Here is an 18,471-nt window from a genome sequence, read left to right as displayed (position 1 = left end):
TCCAAATTGTAAGAATCCTAAGTTTTTCAATGGTTTTTTCATAGTTGCATCAAGCATCCCCTTCGTTAATGTTTTTTTTTTTTTTGTCCTGGTAATCTCATCTGTTTAAATTCTTGTTTTGTTTTAGAAAGAGGATATAGATTCTGAAGATGATAAACATGATCTGTCCTCAAAAATTCCCTCTGGGACGAATAAAACTCCGGGTGTGCTCAATGTTATTTTGGAAAATGTACCAGAAAGGTAATGACAGTTTTAAATTCTTCCCTTTAATACTCGAAAAGTCTATCTTTTCTTACCTCAGTCGAACCTTTGTTATCTGCTGCCAGCTATTCAGCAGGCATTCTAAGGTTATTTTTGAGGAAATTTGTTTATCTTAAGGTCAGTTTTTTCAGCTTTTTCATTTTGCTAACGTACACTGTGGCTTTTCGACTATCCAGCGTTTTCAGTATCTGGTGCAGGTCTCCACAAATATCGCTAGATATCCAAGGTTCGACTGTATTTGATATTTTTGAACTCTTAAGGTGAACATTTTTATGACTTAATAAGTGAAAAATTGTAGTTTTTACTTTTTGTCGCAGTATCAGGATTTGGAAAGTATGCTGTTTTAGTGCAGCATGTTTTACTCCAAGGCATTTTCACCTGACTGTAAAAAATAAGTGCAATGTTTTAACATGTTTTGTCTAAGCAAATATACAACCGGTGATAAATCAGGGATTATGAAGTGAATTAACCCTGAACAGTTAAAGGAAACGTTTCTGAACTCCATGGTGTTTAAGCAACCATACTGTCTAAAAAATAAAATGAATGTACCCAGAATTTGGAATGTCTAAGAATACATTCAAGTTTCTAGAAAAGTAATTCGTCCTGAATTAAAAAAATCCTGATGAGCAGTCTCCCACGTTTGTGACAAATTCTTAAAATATTTATATGAACATCCCAGGCAGTTTGGAGAGAAATAAGTAGCTAGTCTGGAATGACATGTATAATAGTTAATTAAAGTTGTGGCTCCAATACCATTTTTAAATGGCATGACAACAGATTTTTCTGATAGTGAAAAGTAAATTTCTTTATGAAAATGTCATCATTTTCGTTTATAAATGTAAGACTGACCAAACACTGACTATTAATGCTTTTACAGATGGAGAAACTGGACGATTCGAGGAATTTTCACTTGCTTGCTGATTGCCGTTTTCTGTCTAACAATTTATGGAGGCCCGCTTGCATTGATGGTCATTGTAAGTTTTCTTTTCTCCTCTCCTTTTCAATTTTTTTAAATTTGAAACAAATTGTTGAATTTATCTTAAATCTAGAATATTTCTTCAACAATGGTAAGAATTTTAGCATTACAATGTATGTTCTCTCTTTTAAATGGGTGCGGGTATTTAAATGAGGAGAAACTATCTTTACCGTGACATGGACCCTTTCATGCATGTGTTTCATGCTCCCCCTCCCCCCTTAGGGGGTAGAGGGGGAGTGAGAAGTTGTCTTACAGTAGTCTTACATGGGGAGGGGGTAAAAAAGTCAGCTGAAATGCCTTGTGCAATTCTTGAGGAGCCCCTTAGTTCGAGTGGTTTAATTTTATTTCATGACAAAATGCAGAAAACCTATCACATAGAATGTTTAATCATTTAGGTGGATAGAATGAGGAATAAAGAGCACCAGTCAATTGTTCAACAGTTCTCGGTCCTTTTGTTATTCTCACCTGCTTGTCTGAATTACACTACAGATATAGGGCTTCTTTTTCCAATACTACACGATAACAATGAAACATCTGCTTTGATGCTTAAGGATTATGTAACCTTGTGTTTACGTTTTTCCAATATGTTTGTGTGTGGTGACCAGATTTATTTTGAGGAAGAGTCAAGTGTGATTGCAGCCATGGGGGGCATGAACTTTACCATATCTCGTTGATGCATAAATGCACTATTGAAGCTTTGACCCGACCAGTTGACCTATTCTCACTGATAAAAGATTTAATAATAGTTGCTCCCCTCTAATGTTATAGGAACAATGGGTTTATAACATGGTGTGTAGGACCTGAAAAAACTGGGAAGTACTCGGGTTTCTCAGGAACTAAATTGGATATCAGGAAAAATCAGAGAATTTGCCAGGGAATCGGTGCTACAATCAGGGAATATATGTTTTTATGAATATATGAATGTTTATATGAATATATGTTTCTTTCTCCACAAAAAGTAAAATTATTCTAAAAATCGATGGTCTGTTTTGACTAGGCTTCAAAAAATTGGACAAGAGATAAAACAATTGATTCCCCCCCCCCCCCCCGAAATTTCGAGAAAAATCGAGTTATTTTTTAGAGAATATGGAGGAAAATAAGGGGAAATCCCAGATTTTCATCAGGGAATTTGTCCGCAGAAATCAGGAGAAGGAAGGGAAATATCTGGGAATCAAAAAAAATCAAGAAAAAATCAAGAATTCTAGACACCATGGCTTTAAGGGACTCAGAAGGCCCTGAAACACCCTTTAATTGTGAAATTTCAAGGGAAAACTATCACAAGTTGATCTTCAAAGTTCTTTGTTTAACTCCCGACTCTCCTTTGGGTAAGACAAGGAAAACCTTGAAATATTAGCGAATTTTAAACATTATAGAAAAACTGGCCTAAACTAGTGACGAAATCATCAGGTATAAAACAACCTTTATTTGCTTTTTAGAATAGGAAAAACTTAAATTCAAAAATTCTTAAAAAAATTAATTACCTAAAATTCTTCACGGAAACGATCGAATTGTCATGGAATTTTATTATTTGTCAGGGATTTTAAGGAAATGTCAAGGAAGTTTATTTTCCAAAGTCTGTGACAAAATTAGAAAAGACTATGGACTCCAGCCTTTTTCCCCTTCAAACTGCTATCTCTCATTAGCGTCATGTGCATTGATAAAAAGAGTAAAAATGACTAAAAATTTGAGCTCCAGTTGCAAGGCTCTGTAATTGCTTCAAATGGCCACTGAAAGCCTTGTAAATTTTAAATTTATCGTACCTACTGTCTTTTCGAATTGGGAACAGACAAGGGTTCTTCACTTCAGTTTTTGCCGAGGTATTAATTTTTTTTTATAAATATAACCGAATCGGGAGTGAAAAAGCCACTCAGACTTCCCATTTGTTGCGAGACATCACATTTTTTTAACAACTGCTAAACAAGTGATCACTATTAGAAAGAATTAAAAAAAAAAGTTTATGCAAAAAATTGAAAATCAGAGGTATCCTGAGACCTTTGGAAATTTATTTTTTTCTTTTTATTATTATTTATTCAGCAATAGTATAATTTTACAAGATGCCATATTGGCTTACAAAATATAAACACTAAATAATGGCAGAAATTACATGAGGCTTCAAGAATGTCCTGAAAAAACGCTATCCCCCTCAATTAAGATGGAGGATGCGTTGTGGAAAATTAATTGGAATTAATGACTGGCCTTCATTTTGTGTGAGTTACAGCCAAACACTTGGAGTTTGCGTTGAGTTTTTTTCTCTCTCATTCTTTTTGAAACTGCGCAAAGTGTCTCTAGCTGTTAAATTTCCTGAAATTATGATTGCTTTATTTTCCATCTTACAGACTCTCATTGTGCAAGTCAAGTGTTTTGAAGAAATCATCAATATTGGATACACAGTATACAGAATTCATGGTCTCCCATGGTTCCGGTCTCTCTCTTGGTATTTCTTGATCACATCCAATTACTTTTTCTATGGCGAGAGCTTGGTAGATTATTTTGGAGTTTTGATCAGTCGAACTGTGAGTATCTCTCAATTTCCTCACTTTCTAACAGGTATGCCTTAACTTCAAATTTTTAAAAAAATTTAGATTGCTATTATTCCTCAAGAGCCACAAAGCTTCTTTTCTGTATTTTCTGGAGTATTACTCATTACATACAGAAATTAGGAGAAACATTGGAGCTTTATAACCACAAATAACAAAACTATTGAAAATCGCAATAAGACTTGGACATATCATGCGTTACAAGATTATGAACCACAGTGTGTATAAACATAAGTCATATTACATTAACAGACATTTTGCTCAATTTTCTCAACTACCTTTAGTATTTCCTTGAGGATATTGATATAAAAATAGGGTGTTCAAACGAATTCTTGTAGGGAACTTGGTAAGCTATCGTCACTGCTTGCTCTGAAACACTGATAAGGCTCCAATAAGGCTGCTCTCACTGGAAACAGCTGGGGCTATCGTAACTGTTTGAGGGTGTGTGTGTGTGTGTGAGCCTTGAGTCAAAGCATTGTTTGGCTGTACAGCGATCAGTTGAGTACCTTGGCCCTCCCTTGCTTTTATTGCAATGGCTGACAGAATTCAACTAGAAGTAAAAACTGGTACAATTGGGCCTTCGGAATGCATTTCTGATGCTGAGTCATTTTAACTGAAATCAACAGATAGTTAGTATTGCTTCTTCGGAGACAATATTGATTCCTAGACAATGGATTCATTGTTAGTTACTGATAAATGCTATGAGGAAACAATATTTATAAATGAACGCAATCAAATGTTTGGTTCTTGGTGTTCTTACTTTAAGACATTGCTTTTTTTCTGCTTTGATTTTTCCCTCTGAAATGAAAAAGGAAGAAAACCCATAAGTTGTCATTTACGCATAAAATTCAATTAATCACAAATGTTGAGAATGAACTCGTCCAATTGACGAATAATTTTTCTTTCTCTGAGAAAGCTGAAAAACCTCTCTCATTTAAGCAAGGGCCTTGTATGTGAAACTATAAGCTTTATACCCGGACTTCAATTCGTAACTTTTTTAATACTGAATCAATTTTTTACAGGATTATTTGCGAGTGCTGGTAACGTATCATCGATTCTTTTCGTTTTGCTTGTACTGCATTGGATTCGTTTGGTTTGTTCTTTCTCTGGTGCATAAGTACTACATGAAACAGTTTTCATTATTTGCATGGACCCATGTTGCATTACTAATTGTTGTTACCCAAAGTTACCTCATCATCCAAAATATATTCGAAGGACTTATTTGGTAAGTTCATAAGTTGATTTTTATATCCATCCTTCATAATAGATGTATAAACAAATTGATGAAATGAAGTGCACCACATGCAAAGACCATAGAGTACATAGAATCGTAATGTACGTAAGAGAGGTGACGCCACTTTTAAGCAATTTCCAGGTCCCGAATTCCGAGACTTCTGTGCGGTGCTGGGTCACTTTTTCGATACGTAATCAATTGTTCGCAATACATGGGGACCGGGGGACCCGGCCATGGAATTACTACGTATTCTACACTGCCATTTTGGATCGAGTATGTATTGAAAAAGTGACCCGCACACCAGGCTCGGAACTCGCCCAGCAGAACATGGCGTCAGCTCTCTCATTTACATTACGACTCTATGCACTCCATAACAAAGACATAACTTTCATTTCAAAATGTACTTTTAAAATCTTAAAGTTTATCGTTTTTTGACTAATTGAAATGCCGAGGAACTTAACTTTTTAGAGAATGCACCTGCAGAACGTTAAGTGTAATTGTTATGGTTAAATTTTATAAATATTACAAGAAAAAATATGGCTTTTTAATGCCACAGAATGTCCATTAAATCAGTTATTTTTGTGCTTTGATCCAGTATCCTCTCCCTCATTTGACTATCATGGTTCATATCATTCTATAAGTTTTCAGCTAATGACATGAAAAGATTTTTTAATGTGATTTTTCAGCAAAATATGCGAGTTTCCTACTCAGTTCTAATCCTACATGCCAATCTATTCCAGGTTTATTGTTCCTGTGTCAATGATAGTAATAAATGATATTTGGGCATACGTATTTGGCTTCTTCTTTGGGCGCACTCCTCTGATTAAGCTGTCTCCAAAGAAAACGTGGGAAGGATTCATTGGTGGAGGCGTCTCAACAGTTGTTTTCGGTTGTTTTGTAAGTTTCAAAATGAATCATTTTTTATTCTGTGTTAATCTATTTTAGTATTTAAACTAAATTCAATCCCAGAATATGTAACAACAAATCACCACAACTGAGCAGAACTGATCTAATATTTCTCTTTTTCACCTTCTTTTGTCCTATTATTATTTCTGGGGTGATTTTTTTTTCTAAAAAGCGGAAGGAAGTGTTCAGAAAGTTACTCAGAGCTAGAGAGAGAATCTTCACTGCTTTTTAAATGAGTTTGGCTATCAAGCGTCAGACTATATTTGGCTATCAAGTCAATGACGTACCGTACTAAAGTACACCACTGTTGTTTACTCTTATTGTAGAAAGCAGTTTATATAAAAAAAGATTCCTTCTGCTCTCCAGCAAAATTGACTTTTTTAGCAAAACTAGCCAAATTTTGAAGGAAAAAAAAGATTAATAATTTGATTATTATCATCTTTTTAAGATACCAAGGTAGCCATGTGCCTCCACCCTATGAAAATAAATAGATGCCTCGGGTCATATCCATGACGGCGTTTTAATGCCGTCTTGGATTTTGCGGCATGTTAAGTTGGGTTCACTGCCGAGTGTGATCTACTGATGAGGTCTAAAAAGGCCCAAACCGGTATAGATCTCTCGACGTGACTCCAACTTAATATTCCTCTGTAAACTGCCTGAGCTGAACACTCTCCCTCCTCAGTTTCGTACTGGTGCGCATTAGAGTTCAAAAAATTATTTTTAACTCTAATTTTTAATTTTTGGAACTTCTTGGCTTTGATTTCCCCACGAAATGGTGTGGACCCAGCACCATTTCTCCACCTTGTTACATTCAGGTTTCGGGCCACTTCTTAGTGTTTTTTTTCTTCAATAAATAGAAAGTAGACAAAGAAAATTGTTCTTTAAAAATGTCTTAATTTTCTCAGTCAAGTTTTATTCTACATAAACAACCTATATTGTACTCAAAATTTATGTGATAAGTATTATGGTTTCATCAGTTTAATTTTTTAGGATTTTTTGATAAGGTTAAAAAACGTCTACGACAAAATGCATGGTGCCAAAACGTCTCATTATCATTGTATTAATTTCAGGATGCAAAAAAACAAGTACGCAAGGTTTTTTTCCTCTCCTGTTCTTTTTTGTGCATTCAGTAATCAACATTTTTCAATTTTCAGCTGTCATATCTTCTCTGTCAGTATCAGTATTTCATTTGCCCGATTGAGTATAGCGAAAAATTGGGTCGTATGACAATGGATTGTGAACCCTCTCCTCTCTTTAGACCACAAGAATATATGCTTCCTGAATCAGTATCACCAGTCTTACGACTTGTAAGTACTTGTTTAATTTTATTTTATGTATTTAGTTTTTTTTTTTCTTTCTCTTTTATCATTAGAGGTAAACTTTTAGCTTGTAAACACGTTTCCTACCAGGTAGCAGCATAAAAAATAAGCTTCGCTGTTTTAGTTATTAATTTTTTTTCCTCAAAAATACTCAAATTTTGAGACATGAATTGACAGGTAGTAATATTTCAATTAAAAGTGAAACAAGTATGCCTTCAAGATTTATGTCAGCCTCATGGTCTTTCTAATCTCAAATGACACCCCCTTTACTTCTGTCTGCTTCATTTTACTTACTAATGTGTTGGATAATTGCATAGTTGGATAGTAAGTATTTTGTACAATAATCATAAATTTTGTTTGCTTCATATCCATGACTAAAGTGCAAAACCGTGTATCTCTATTGTGATGTTTCATAATTTCCGCTTCCATTTCATTTTTTCGAAGAAAAACAAGTTAACTTTTTAACTTCAAATTCATACAGAGTATTCCGTTAACTGAGTAGAAAAATCAAGAAAGTTTTCAGGAAATTACATCGACTAGTTTTCTAAAGAAAAAATAAAGTATGATAGGAAGTCTGCAAGTGATGGTACGTTGTATTGAACTTTGGTCATGTACATAATTAAGTGTGACTTATCCAAGAGGAAAGGGCCCCTTGCTGAAAATGGCAAATTTTTTAAATGAGTGTTTTTTGTCAATTTGGATAAACGCATTAGTATTTGAGTTTTGGACGGACAGTACTCTCAAGTATCTGCTAGGATAAAGTAAACGCAGTTATTTTAATAACGACTCCGTCTAATTGATGTGGCTTTAATTTTACAGTTTGGTTTCAAGAAGTCCATCCACATGTATCCGTTTGTGCTGCATTCTTTATCTTTGTCCCTCTTCAGCTCTGTCATCGGACCTTTCGGTGGCTTTTTTGCAAGTGGCTTCAAAAGAGCATTTAAAATCAAGGTATTACTTCTAGCTTTATTTCTCTCTCCATTTCTGTCGAGGCCTCCAGTGTAAAAACTATACATTACCGTCGACTCCTAGTACACTGTTTAACAAAACCATATTCTTTTAAATGCAATGTTCGTTTCATCTGGCTTAACTCTCATGAGAAACTTTTACATTTGAAGTTACTTTTATGTTTCACATTAATTTTAACATTTGACTAATTTAGCCTTGTGCAAAGAAAAGATGAAATATCAAGTGCTCATCGCGCTGTATTAGCTACTGAGTCATGTGACCAGATGACTGTCCATTTTGCTGATGAATATACATAAGAAAGAAGGAGCTGGCAAGTTTGAATTTATAACAATTAAATCTCTTTGAATCTTGTCCTTTATTCATGATGATTGAGGGGACAGATCTGTCAAAAATTGTTTTACTGTAAATTTTCCTGTAATAGCATTCCGGAGCTTCATTTCTGGTTCATCCCTGAAATAATGTCTTGAATCATTTTTTCTTATTAACTTCATGACAATTTCTGTACACATTGTTTTGAAACAATGTCCAAAACCAGTGTTTCGAAACAATGTCCAAAACCAGTGTTTCGAAACAATGTCCAAAACCAGTGTTTCGAAACAATGTCCAAAACCAGTGTTTTAGAACTTTGTTCGAAAACACTGTTTCCTATTAACATTTTTTTTCGGCGCAATAAAAACTGTTTCTATCAGGGTAGCTTACTTTTGAAAATGATATTATGATTTTTGCGCAGCCTATTTTTTTTTATATATAATAAGAATAATGTAAATAGTGTATTTCCTTCAAATAAAAACACTAAAATTCTTGCGTTTATGGATAGCACTTATATCATACCGGAATTATGATCCCAAAATGATGTAATCAACATTTTCTCCCAAAAATCTTCACTGAGCATCCAAACCTCTCATCGTCAACTGTTCTTCTTCTAATTCATCGAGATAGTAGAAATACCATCCCATCATCAGGGGCATGGGTAAATTCCTCACTGGTATTTGCATCAGGCGTAAAAATGCCCCCTTTCCTCTCTCCAAGTAAATTTACACAAAGGGCGAGTAATTTCTATATATTTCTAGTGATGATGTCCATGTCTTGCCTATAGTTTTATTATGTTTTATTCACAGTCTCATGATTGTCTTTTTAATGAAAATTGTTAACTTTACAGGACTTTGGAGATGTGATTCCTGGTCACGGAGGTATTATGGACCGATTCGACTGTCAGTATTTGATGGCGACCTTTGTCAATGTCTACATCTCTAGTTTCATTCGATCTCCATCTCCACAGAAATTGTTGCAACAGGTATGTTGTTGTTTTCTTTTGTTATTTTGTGCCCTCTTTCTTTTGAATCACGGATGTACGAGAGTTGTCCAGAAAGTGAGTTCACCTATTTTATATCTCCAAAACTAAAAAAAATGGGAGATCAGTTTTCTCAATTTGATGAAAGTAGACCAAAAGCAATCTCCATTAGTTTCATTACACCTTTTTTTCAAGCAGGAAAAAATTCTGAGGCTCATGTAACACTTAGTGAATGAGGCAGCTATAGGCATTTATTTGTGTGAATGAGTGTTTACGTTTTCCCACAAGTCTTTTGAAGTGAATTCATTGTTGACCATTTACAAGAAAAAGGACTTAAATACTGAAAAACTCTATCACACTAGTACCACCATCAGAATAAATATTTTACAAACATGTTAGCACATAAAATGTCAAACCAAACTGAGTTTTTGACGTTCTGAAGCTTGCAGCTCAAATAACTTAGTTTGAATGGGCCATGTTTGCAGCTTCAGAATTTTTGGATTAAAATTCGACTCATGTCCAATGTTGAAACCAAAAAAAAACTGAATTCTTCCCAAATTATTTTTCTGAATACAGTACAGTAATGTCTGTCAAAAATTTATATTTTGCTGCAGTCAATCTGATGAAAATCGTCACTTGAAGTTAGTTTTCAGGCTTTCGAATCCCCTTTCCTGTGAATGGTCGCTTGCAGAGATAATATTTTTTTCAATGACTTACGCCGAATACTAATTTTTACCTTTTTTTATTGAAGGTGTTTACTTTGAAGCCTGAGCAGCAACTTCAACTGTACTATTCTTTGAAGGAGACATTGGAAAATCAACGGATTTTAAGTGGCTTTGAATGAACGGTGATATCCTCAGAAGGGACTTAACTTTATGTCTCTACTTTTTACCTATCCAATGTCAGTTACTCTTTTCGTCAATTTTTTTTTTTTTTTTTAGTTTTTTGTCCACCCAGTCCACATTATGGCATAAGATGCCCAGGTCACTCAAAAATCCTCTCATGGTTTAATTACTGATCATTTGTAAATATTAATTGGAAATAGAGTCACCTCTGCAAATAAACGTGCAAGACAGGCAAAAATTCAATTTTCAGGTCAAATCGACCACTTTCACTGATCTTGATCCATCTTGGTGTGGATGTTGTAGTCAATTTTCTTGAAAATACGCTTCAACAATAGCCTCTGCTCTTTTTTTTCTTTTTTTTCCGTTAATATTTTTATTCTCATATTTTTGAATTGCATTTAAAAATTAAAAAATCAAACTTGTAGCAAGTTTTCAAAAGATTTTCTCAGCCTCAAACCTAGGCCTCAATTTTGTCGGCAGGTTTATGATCAGCTGTAAGTTGATACAAGAATGTGGACTTCATTATTTGATCGTCAATCAATTATTTGCACTGTTGAGGAGCTAAGGATGGCTCAAGCCTGCTTTAAAAATTCTTCAACTTGCGTACAGTTTGAGTTTAGAATATAATTTTTCAACTTTAAGTCAAATTTAGAGGCTAGGTTTTGCAACTTGCGGTCGAGCATAGCCGATGAAATTAGGGCCTTGATCAGACCATAACGTCAGCTTCAATGAGCTATGGTAGTCTTGAGTAGGTTGATGTAAACCAACAGGATGTGAATTTTGAAATCCAGGTGAAAAAAGAAATGCGGTTGTTAGGCAGTCAAGTGTTTTTGTTACAATGAGCTTATTCTGTAATTTTTAAAGGAGCTCTCATGCATCAGAGTTTTGAGATTCATATACTTTTCCTTCTGAAAAATTTAGCCGGAAATATGACGGTGCCACGTGTTTTCTCTGAAGCGATCTCGCAAAGCCCATGAAAAGCTCTCAAATTCGGGACTGTAAACGAGGGGATCCCCCAAGCTACGCTACGATGAGAGTGCACCTCTAAACCTACTCCAACTCTACATGCACAGATAGAGAGCAAATACATCAGCAAGGATGTTACTTTGTTTAGGGACTCCAAGACTGGAACCGGAGCATCCTTGCTAATATATTTGCTTTCCACCTGTGCATGGAAAGTTTTACCAGGTGTAAAACTCTCAGTGCAGCGTTCCCCCATTGGGTCCCATCCCTGTGACAGGGGATCCCTTCTATTAGAGCCTCAACTTTGAGAGCTTTTATAAAGTTGAGAGTTCAGAGAAAACCAGTGGCCATTTCGAGTTTTGAAAAATAATTCACGTAAGATCAATTGCTTAAATTTTAAATTTATGATGCACGCAAGAGCTTATTTGTCGCATTTTTAAAAAGTAAGGAGTTCACAAGAATTTTTCCTGATTTTTCTGCATTAATAATGGCTGTCTTGATAATTAATCGCAGCAGAAGAGTCCCTGGTCTAAAGTGTACTTTTAGCAGAATTAAAATTTTTGCCTGTTGGGATTGAATAAAGCTTATATTTTAACCTATTTTAAAATAATTTGTTGTCAAAAGTTTGCGTGTCAACAACTTTTAGCAACTTTGAAGTTGTACTTGGTTGTCAGGCCGATCTCATTCAAAAAAGGTGGGAAAAACTCCTGTGAAGTAGGTGCACTCTCCACTTTTTAAAAATGCAAGAATTTAAAATTACAGTACAAGGACATTGATGGCTTTCCAGATAACTTGCTTGTAGAGAATGCATACTAATCAACCAGTCCCTAAACATTGGTTCTCTGGCGTTTAATTTTATTATTTAAGTATTCTCTTAATTTTTTTTCCAGTATGAGTCATAGCCTCATTGAAAAGTTCTTTGTTCCTTAATAGTGTATTCTTATGTTTATAATTTATTGTCTCTGTTTGAGAATCTGTATAGATTCGATGAGTTTTGTATCATTTAATTTTTTCTCCAGCCTAGGCTCCCTGAAGTTTAAACAACGTTAGATCCAGATCCTATGCTGAGGAATTTTTTAGGTCAAACTTTTTTTTTCGTTTCATTTTTTCGCAGAAATTTTGGCATTTGAGTCAAATTTTCAATAACATATTACGATCAGATTGTAAGGATCGAGAACTTACTTTTGTGTGAGTTACTTTTTTTTATACGACTTTGAAACGTAGAAAACCAGAAACGAATTAAAATTAACAAAAAATTTGCCAGTTTCATGGGAGAAAACTTTTTTCATTGCTTAGTACTTGTGGCTCTTAACTTCTTCGAAGTAAGAAAGTCTGCTTGCCATTAAAAATCAACAGAAAAACTCCTCTCTTTCTAGTCAAAATTTCTCTCCTTGTTCTTCTCTGATTGTCAATACAACCCCACCATTCACTTATTTGCTGAGCTCTGAGCATATTATCGTATTGTTCAATGATGAGTAATTATATAATTATGTATAATTTTCTTCCAAAAATTTAAGTAGGAGGAATAGGAAAACAGAAGCCATCGAAATGTAGTAAGGATTAGAAAATTGTTGGGTTTTTTTCCTCCTTTGATTCTTCAAAAGTGGTTAATGCTTATTTTTCAATCTATTTTAAAATACTTTTCTGTCAAAAATTTGTGTGTCAACATCATTGTTGATGAAGTAAAAGGAATTGAAAAGTTAAAGTAATTTGTAGATGTAAATAGCAGAGGAAATGCATTTTCGTCTACGAAATCCATCCTTTGTCGAAACGAAGAAAATGTGTACATATATATGTATGAATGTTAGTTTCTTCAATGCACTGAGAATTTGTATGATAGTAACTGTACATTTTGTGTAGGGACTTGGAATTCTATAGTTACCACTGATAGTTTTGACAAATTCCCCCTTCACTGATGCTAGAGGTTTCGAAGCAGACCAATCTGCAATGATCGGATGAATCGTTCTTCAACACTGTGGGAATTCCACATTTGTTTTTGATTAATTTGGTTTCAATGTTTGTACTCTTTCAAAAAAGACTAGCTATTTGTCACTTTCATTACTTCCTCAGAGCTTGTCTCTGTTTTGTTGTATGTTTTAGGCTTTAATAATTTAGCAAATCTATATTAATTTACAATGATATATCAATGGTCAAACATGCAAAAATGCATAGCTCAGTTGCAATGTTTCAAAACGACAGCTCCTATTTCCTTTTTCCTAAGAGGCCAAACTAACATCATAGCTTGCAATTTTCTCAGAATATTCTTAGAGTGCATGCCAAATAAGTTTATGCACTTTTAGACTGTGGCAGCACATTGTTTAACTTAGGAAGAAAAAAATCACCAAATTTTAAAAAAATTGATCTAGTAGTTATCTATATATGTAGAAAATGAAGTGTAACAAATGTCTGCAAGGTCGCAAACCGCTAACGCATTTCTGCTGTCTCACCATCACTATATGTATGTATCTATTATGAAGAATGAGGGTCTACCACGCTGATATGATAGTATTTTTACAGAAAATTCGAAGGCAGTGGATATATCTAATTTTTTATAAAAAATTTCAATGAATTTTTGCGCTCCTCATGAAGATTGGTCCTGAAGGAATGTTCTTCCCTCAGAAAATTTGCTAGCCTTCTTTGGCGTCAAATTTGTTTCACTTTTCTACATATACTCTCGCCTCATCAAGTACTTATTGTTAGTGATGATCCAACTGTAGGAAATGATGTTACAGCCAGTAAATTTCCTTAACCAAGAAAATTACTTTGACCTTTACAGTAATTTTAAGGTAATGACGGAAACATAAATATTATTATTTCTCTTATTTCCCAATTTGTTTGTAAACAATTACCTATGATAATGATGAGAACCTCTTACCTACAAATGTCAGTATAATTCTTTTTCATCAAGGATTTTTGACTCTTCCTTTATTAGTTGATTTTTTGGCACTTAAATTAAGTGTGGGCTAAAATGATTTAAACTATTGGATGATTTATTTAGTATTATTACTTTCAAATGAAAGACTCAGTGTTATTTTACAATTGGAGGAAAAGAAAAAACATTGATTTGGTGCTGATGAAAATGCCAATACATACGTGTTATACTTATACATGTTGGCAGAACTTTATTTATGTTTTGGAGTTGATGGTGACCATATTTCTGATGAAAGGTGAAAGTGAAAGTTCGAACAACTTGTTGTAGGTTTAAATACTAGTTAAACGCTTGTTGCAAGTTTTTTTTATTCAACATCGTAGTAAATGTATGTATCTTACAGTCTGTAGAATTTGGCTGCATACCTTGTCTCATCAACTTCAAAAAAATCTGTTGGTTAAAGAGGATATCTCATTTTATGTGTAGTTGGTTAGTTGCCTTTGTACTGACCCAGAAATAAGTGGATGGGCTAGCTATTATGTTTGTATTATTTCAATTTGTGAATACTAGTTAAAACAAACTGTCTTCTTGTTAATAAATGTTGTTGTTTTGTTGTCGTTTTTTTGGAATCGGCATGCTCTTAATGTTGTAGCAATGCATAAATTATCAGTCAGTACCTAATTTTAAGTTTCCTTCTATTTATTTATTTATTTATTTATCTATTCATTCATTCAAATTTAAAAAAAGTGACTGTGAAAGGACCATGATTATGCCAATCAATTTTACTAAGAGCACTGTAAGCAATGAGAATACTGTGAATGCTCTCTTTTCTTCTCAGCAAGTCTGATCCACCTTTCGTTGGCTGCAGTATTTTTAGAAACTTAAATGGGCCACTAGGCAAGGTACCAGATTAAGAATCACAACATGTGTTGTTTCCCCATTGAAATTTCAGTAAAATACGATGGGCGCATTAAGACTTTCAAAATTCAATTAATAAGTCAGAAAATAACGGTTTTTGTCCATGTAAATTTACAAAGAAAAAACACTAAAAAATGGCCCAAAAGTTCTTTATAAAGTAATTTTTAAAGTACTTATAAAGTAGTTTCAGTGTATTCTACAATGTAAACATTTTCTGGTGTATTACTTTTTTTTTTTAAAAAAAAAAAAAAAGAAAAATCAAAGATACGTTATATCAAACGATGAAGACAATGTGTGTAAAACTGTAAAATCAAGCTCCAGTTAATCGTTTAGTGTAGAGCTTGATTTGAGTGCCTAATCCGGCCCACATTCATAATGGTATTTTTGTACCCAGGAAGTTTGAATTTACTGTCCATAATGCAAGCTATGAACGTTTATTCCTAACTTGCGTTTCTCACTTGGAATTTGTCGATTTGTACAATTTATTTTGGGTGAAATTTTGACATGGAAACATATACTATTGTTCTTATTTCCTTGCCTTGTCTAGTGAGCTATTATTTTTTTAACACTTGTGAGGGTGCACTGTATCTTTACGTAACTTCTCATATGATTTGTCTTATTGAACTGGAGGGCCTGACTTTAGTTGCTGTGTATGAAGCCACCACAAGCCTTCTGGCATGCATTTGTATACTGAACCAATTTGTCCTTGAAGCAGCTTAGATGTACGAAACCTGTCTGTAGAAAAAAAATGAGGAAAGTCTATGTACGTATTTCCTTTTTGTTTAGTTTCTCTGTCCAACCCTTGTCTGACGGTCATATACTAGATCAGCTTGTTTTATAACTCTTGTCGTAAGTCTAGGGACCACTGGCGAAGTCTTAAATAAAGCTACACAAATAGTCTCTCATTTCCTAATTTTTGGGTCTAATGTTCCTTGACTTAAGTATCTCAATTTTATCTTAGGTAACGATTCACTTCTTTCCAGAAGTGCCCTTCAGTTCAGCCCATTTTTCTCTGTATATTCCGGTTAAGCTTTGGATTTTAAAAGATCACCTCAATTTTACTTTTAACATTTCCATTAGAAAGGACAAAAGAAAAACTTGTAAATTTATTTTTTATTGTTGGGTTCTATACTTTCCTCGGCAATTATGTGTCTCCTGGAAGGATTCTCTCTTAGCTAAGTGAATGATAACATGGCATTTTGTCTCTTTTTAACATTCCAAATTAAGTGAAAATGTTAATCGCGCGTTTCTCTAAAAAGAAAAAAAAATAGTAATAATGTTATTGAACCCCTGTTTTACTCTACTCACAGACTGCAGTCATGTAAATATTTTTGTGGAAGCATTTGTATTTAAGACAGTGATGTAAAATTTGTTAATTCTGTTAATCTTTTAATAAGTAATTGGAAGGTGTTTTATTTTATTTGTTTAATGTTCTTTCTTTATTAGCTCAATTGTAAAAAAAAAAATAAAAAAAAGGTAGAAAAAAAACTCAATTATGTGACGTATTTCATCGTTAAGCACTGGCAGGTCAATTTGCCATATCGGCAGTGTAAATCCGCCATCACAATCTCAGTTTGCGATGTTGCAGACTTCCTGTCATCTTCTATTTTTTAAATGGAAAACTACTCAACGGCCATTCTTAAGAACTGCTGTAATTTTTCTTCCTAATGTAAAGAACATTCCATGGAAACTTAAAGGAATGATGTCGATTCGTTCTCTTTCAGGAAAATAAAATAGAAGCGGAGATTTTCAAACACCGCAAATGAGATGTGTGGTTGCGGACTTACAGTGTCGATATGCTTTGATCTGACTATATGTTTACTTATTCTCGCCAAGGAAACTAGTTAAATTTTAATTTTTGGCCATTAATTGCTCTTAAAATCAACTGTAAATGATTCAAACATTTAAACGAAAAATTACGCTGAGAGAATTACGAAGTTGTAACTTAATGTCTCTTTAATGTGTTGACCTCTATGTCAGTCCTTTAGACCATTAGGTAAAGTGTCATCTAGGTGTCTCTGTTTTCTTCTAATTTTCGAAAATTTAAGCACAGAAACGAATAGAAAAATAGGTAGCTCTGTGGAATGCTTGCCTGTGCAAGGCGCCTTGTACAATGATCATCAACGCAAAGTCTGACATCATACAAAGTTAGCTTGGTTAGTTTGCAGGAAGTGTTACCAGAAACTTTTGGTAGTGAACAATGTACTACCTTTCTGATTTCGTATGTTGAGGAAGTGTGGCCAGATAGTGATCATGTAATTGGCATTTTCAAAAATTGCTTATTATTGTTTCTCAGACTGTGGACACCAAACTTTACTTCCACTTACTTTAAAATAAGTATCCTCTTATCGTAATTATATGTTCATTCAACTGACACTTCATTTGTCTTGATATCTATTTTTAAAGCTAGATTTGTTTCATGTTTAGCTCTAAATACTTTATTTTAAATGTTAAACTTCGAAGATTTATTATTAATTTTTCTGAATTAATTTCAGTCCTGTTTGTGCAATATAAAATATTTACTCTCTCGCTAGTTTAATGAAACTTTCCCTCAAAATGATGTTGATTCTCATTAATCGGAAGGTGTCAAAGTATTTACTTATACTTAATTAAAACTCTGTGAAAAATCACTCTATCTCTTTTTTCTTTTTACTGCGCTCCTGTTTAAGACCCTGCTTTCTTCTTTATCCCACTATCAGCTTGTCGGTCACCAATCTCAAAAGAGAAAATAGATAAAGTTATTAATCGTAAACAAGATGAAAGAGGGTCGAAAGGGATGGTTTTCAGCACCCTTATTTTTAGGTGACAACTAAACGTTTATTATCTTAAAAGAACTGTTTTGCTGTAGATGCCATTGGAAACTATCCCAACAAATTTAGAGTTTTAACATTTTTTATAGACAGCAATTGACTGGAATATTACTGGATGAATTTTATTTGTTTTCACCAGAAATGGCTCGTGCTACATGTGTTTTTCAATGGATTGATATGCCTGTGATTGGTTGTTTTGCCAATCCAAGCATGCCTGTTAAAACTGGAAAGCATGTTACATCAAAGAATGCTATCTGCATCCCTCATGAGACCTCAACTCCACAACAACATAACCGAGGCTCATGCTGTATTGCGGATACACAATATTTGTTCTGCTCTCTTAAATAATCCTATAGCACATATCCATACAATAATACGAAGAAAATTAGATATATCTTATCATCGTTTCTGGAGAATGAAGACTTTAAAGCACAACAGACTCCTGGACAAACTTACTTTTCCTTCAGATACCTCACGGAAAAAAAGAAGTTGCTGAAGTAACATTTCGAATGTTGAAAATCTTTGCGGCAACTCTTGAGTGTTGATCTGAACACTACGGCTGTTAATTCTACG

At 34.0% G+C, this 18,471-nt stretch overlaps 1 protein-coding gene across 3 annotated transcripts in view; it reads left to right on the top strand.

Moving 5' to 3' along the window:
* Cds (CDP-diacylglycerol synthase) overlaps positions 1 to 17,718 on the top strand; it is a 31,852-nt gene extending 14,134 nt beyond the window's left edge. For all 3 annotated transcript variants that reach the window (XM_019045339.2, XM_019045338.2, XM_072302534.1), the window contains 9 exons: positions 128 to 240; positions 1,139 to 1,235; positions 3,574 to 3,750; positions 4,797 to 4,999; positions 5,749 to 5,905; positions 7,069 to 7,221; positions 8,053 to 8,184; positions 9,362 to 9,496; positions 10,245 to 17,718. In XM_019045339.2, coding sequence (XP_018900884.1) covers positions 128 to 240; positions 1,139 to 1,235; positions 3,574 to 3,750; positions 4,797 to 4,999; positions 5,749 to 5,905; positions 7,069 to 7,221; positions 8,053 to 8,184; positions 9,362 to 9,496; positions 10,245 to 10,337 — 1,260 coding nt within the window. In that variant the 3' untranslated portion in view covers positions 10,338 to 17,718. The remainder of the gene's footprint in view (positions 1 to 127; positions 241 to 1,138; positions 1,236 to 3,573; positions 3,751 to 4,796; positions 5,000 to 5,748; positions 5,906 to 7,068; positions 7,222 to 8,052; positions 8,185 to 9,361; positions 9,497 to 10,244) is intronic.
* Positions 17,719 to 18,471: the final 753 nt, after the last annotated feature.

This window comes from Bemisia tabaci, chromosome 7, assembly GCF_918797505.1.
Source record: "Bemisia tabaci chromosome 7, PGI_BMITA_v3".
Classification (NCBI taxonomy): domain Eukaryota; kingdom Metazoa; phylum Arthropoda; class Insecta; order Hemiptera; family Aleyrodidae; genus Bemisia; species Bemisia tabaci.
This window is presented reverse-complemented; position numbering and strand designations above follow the sequence as displayed.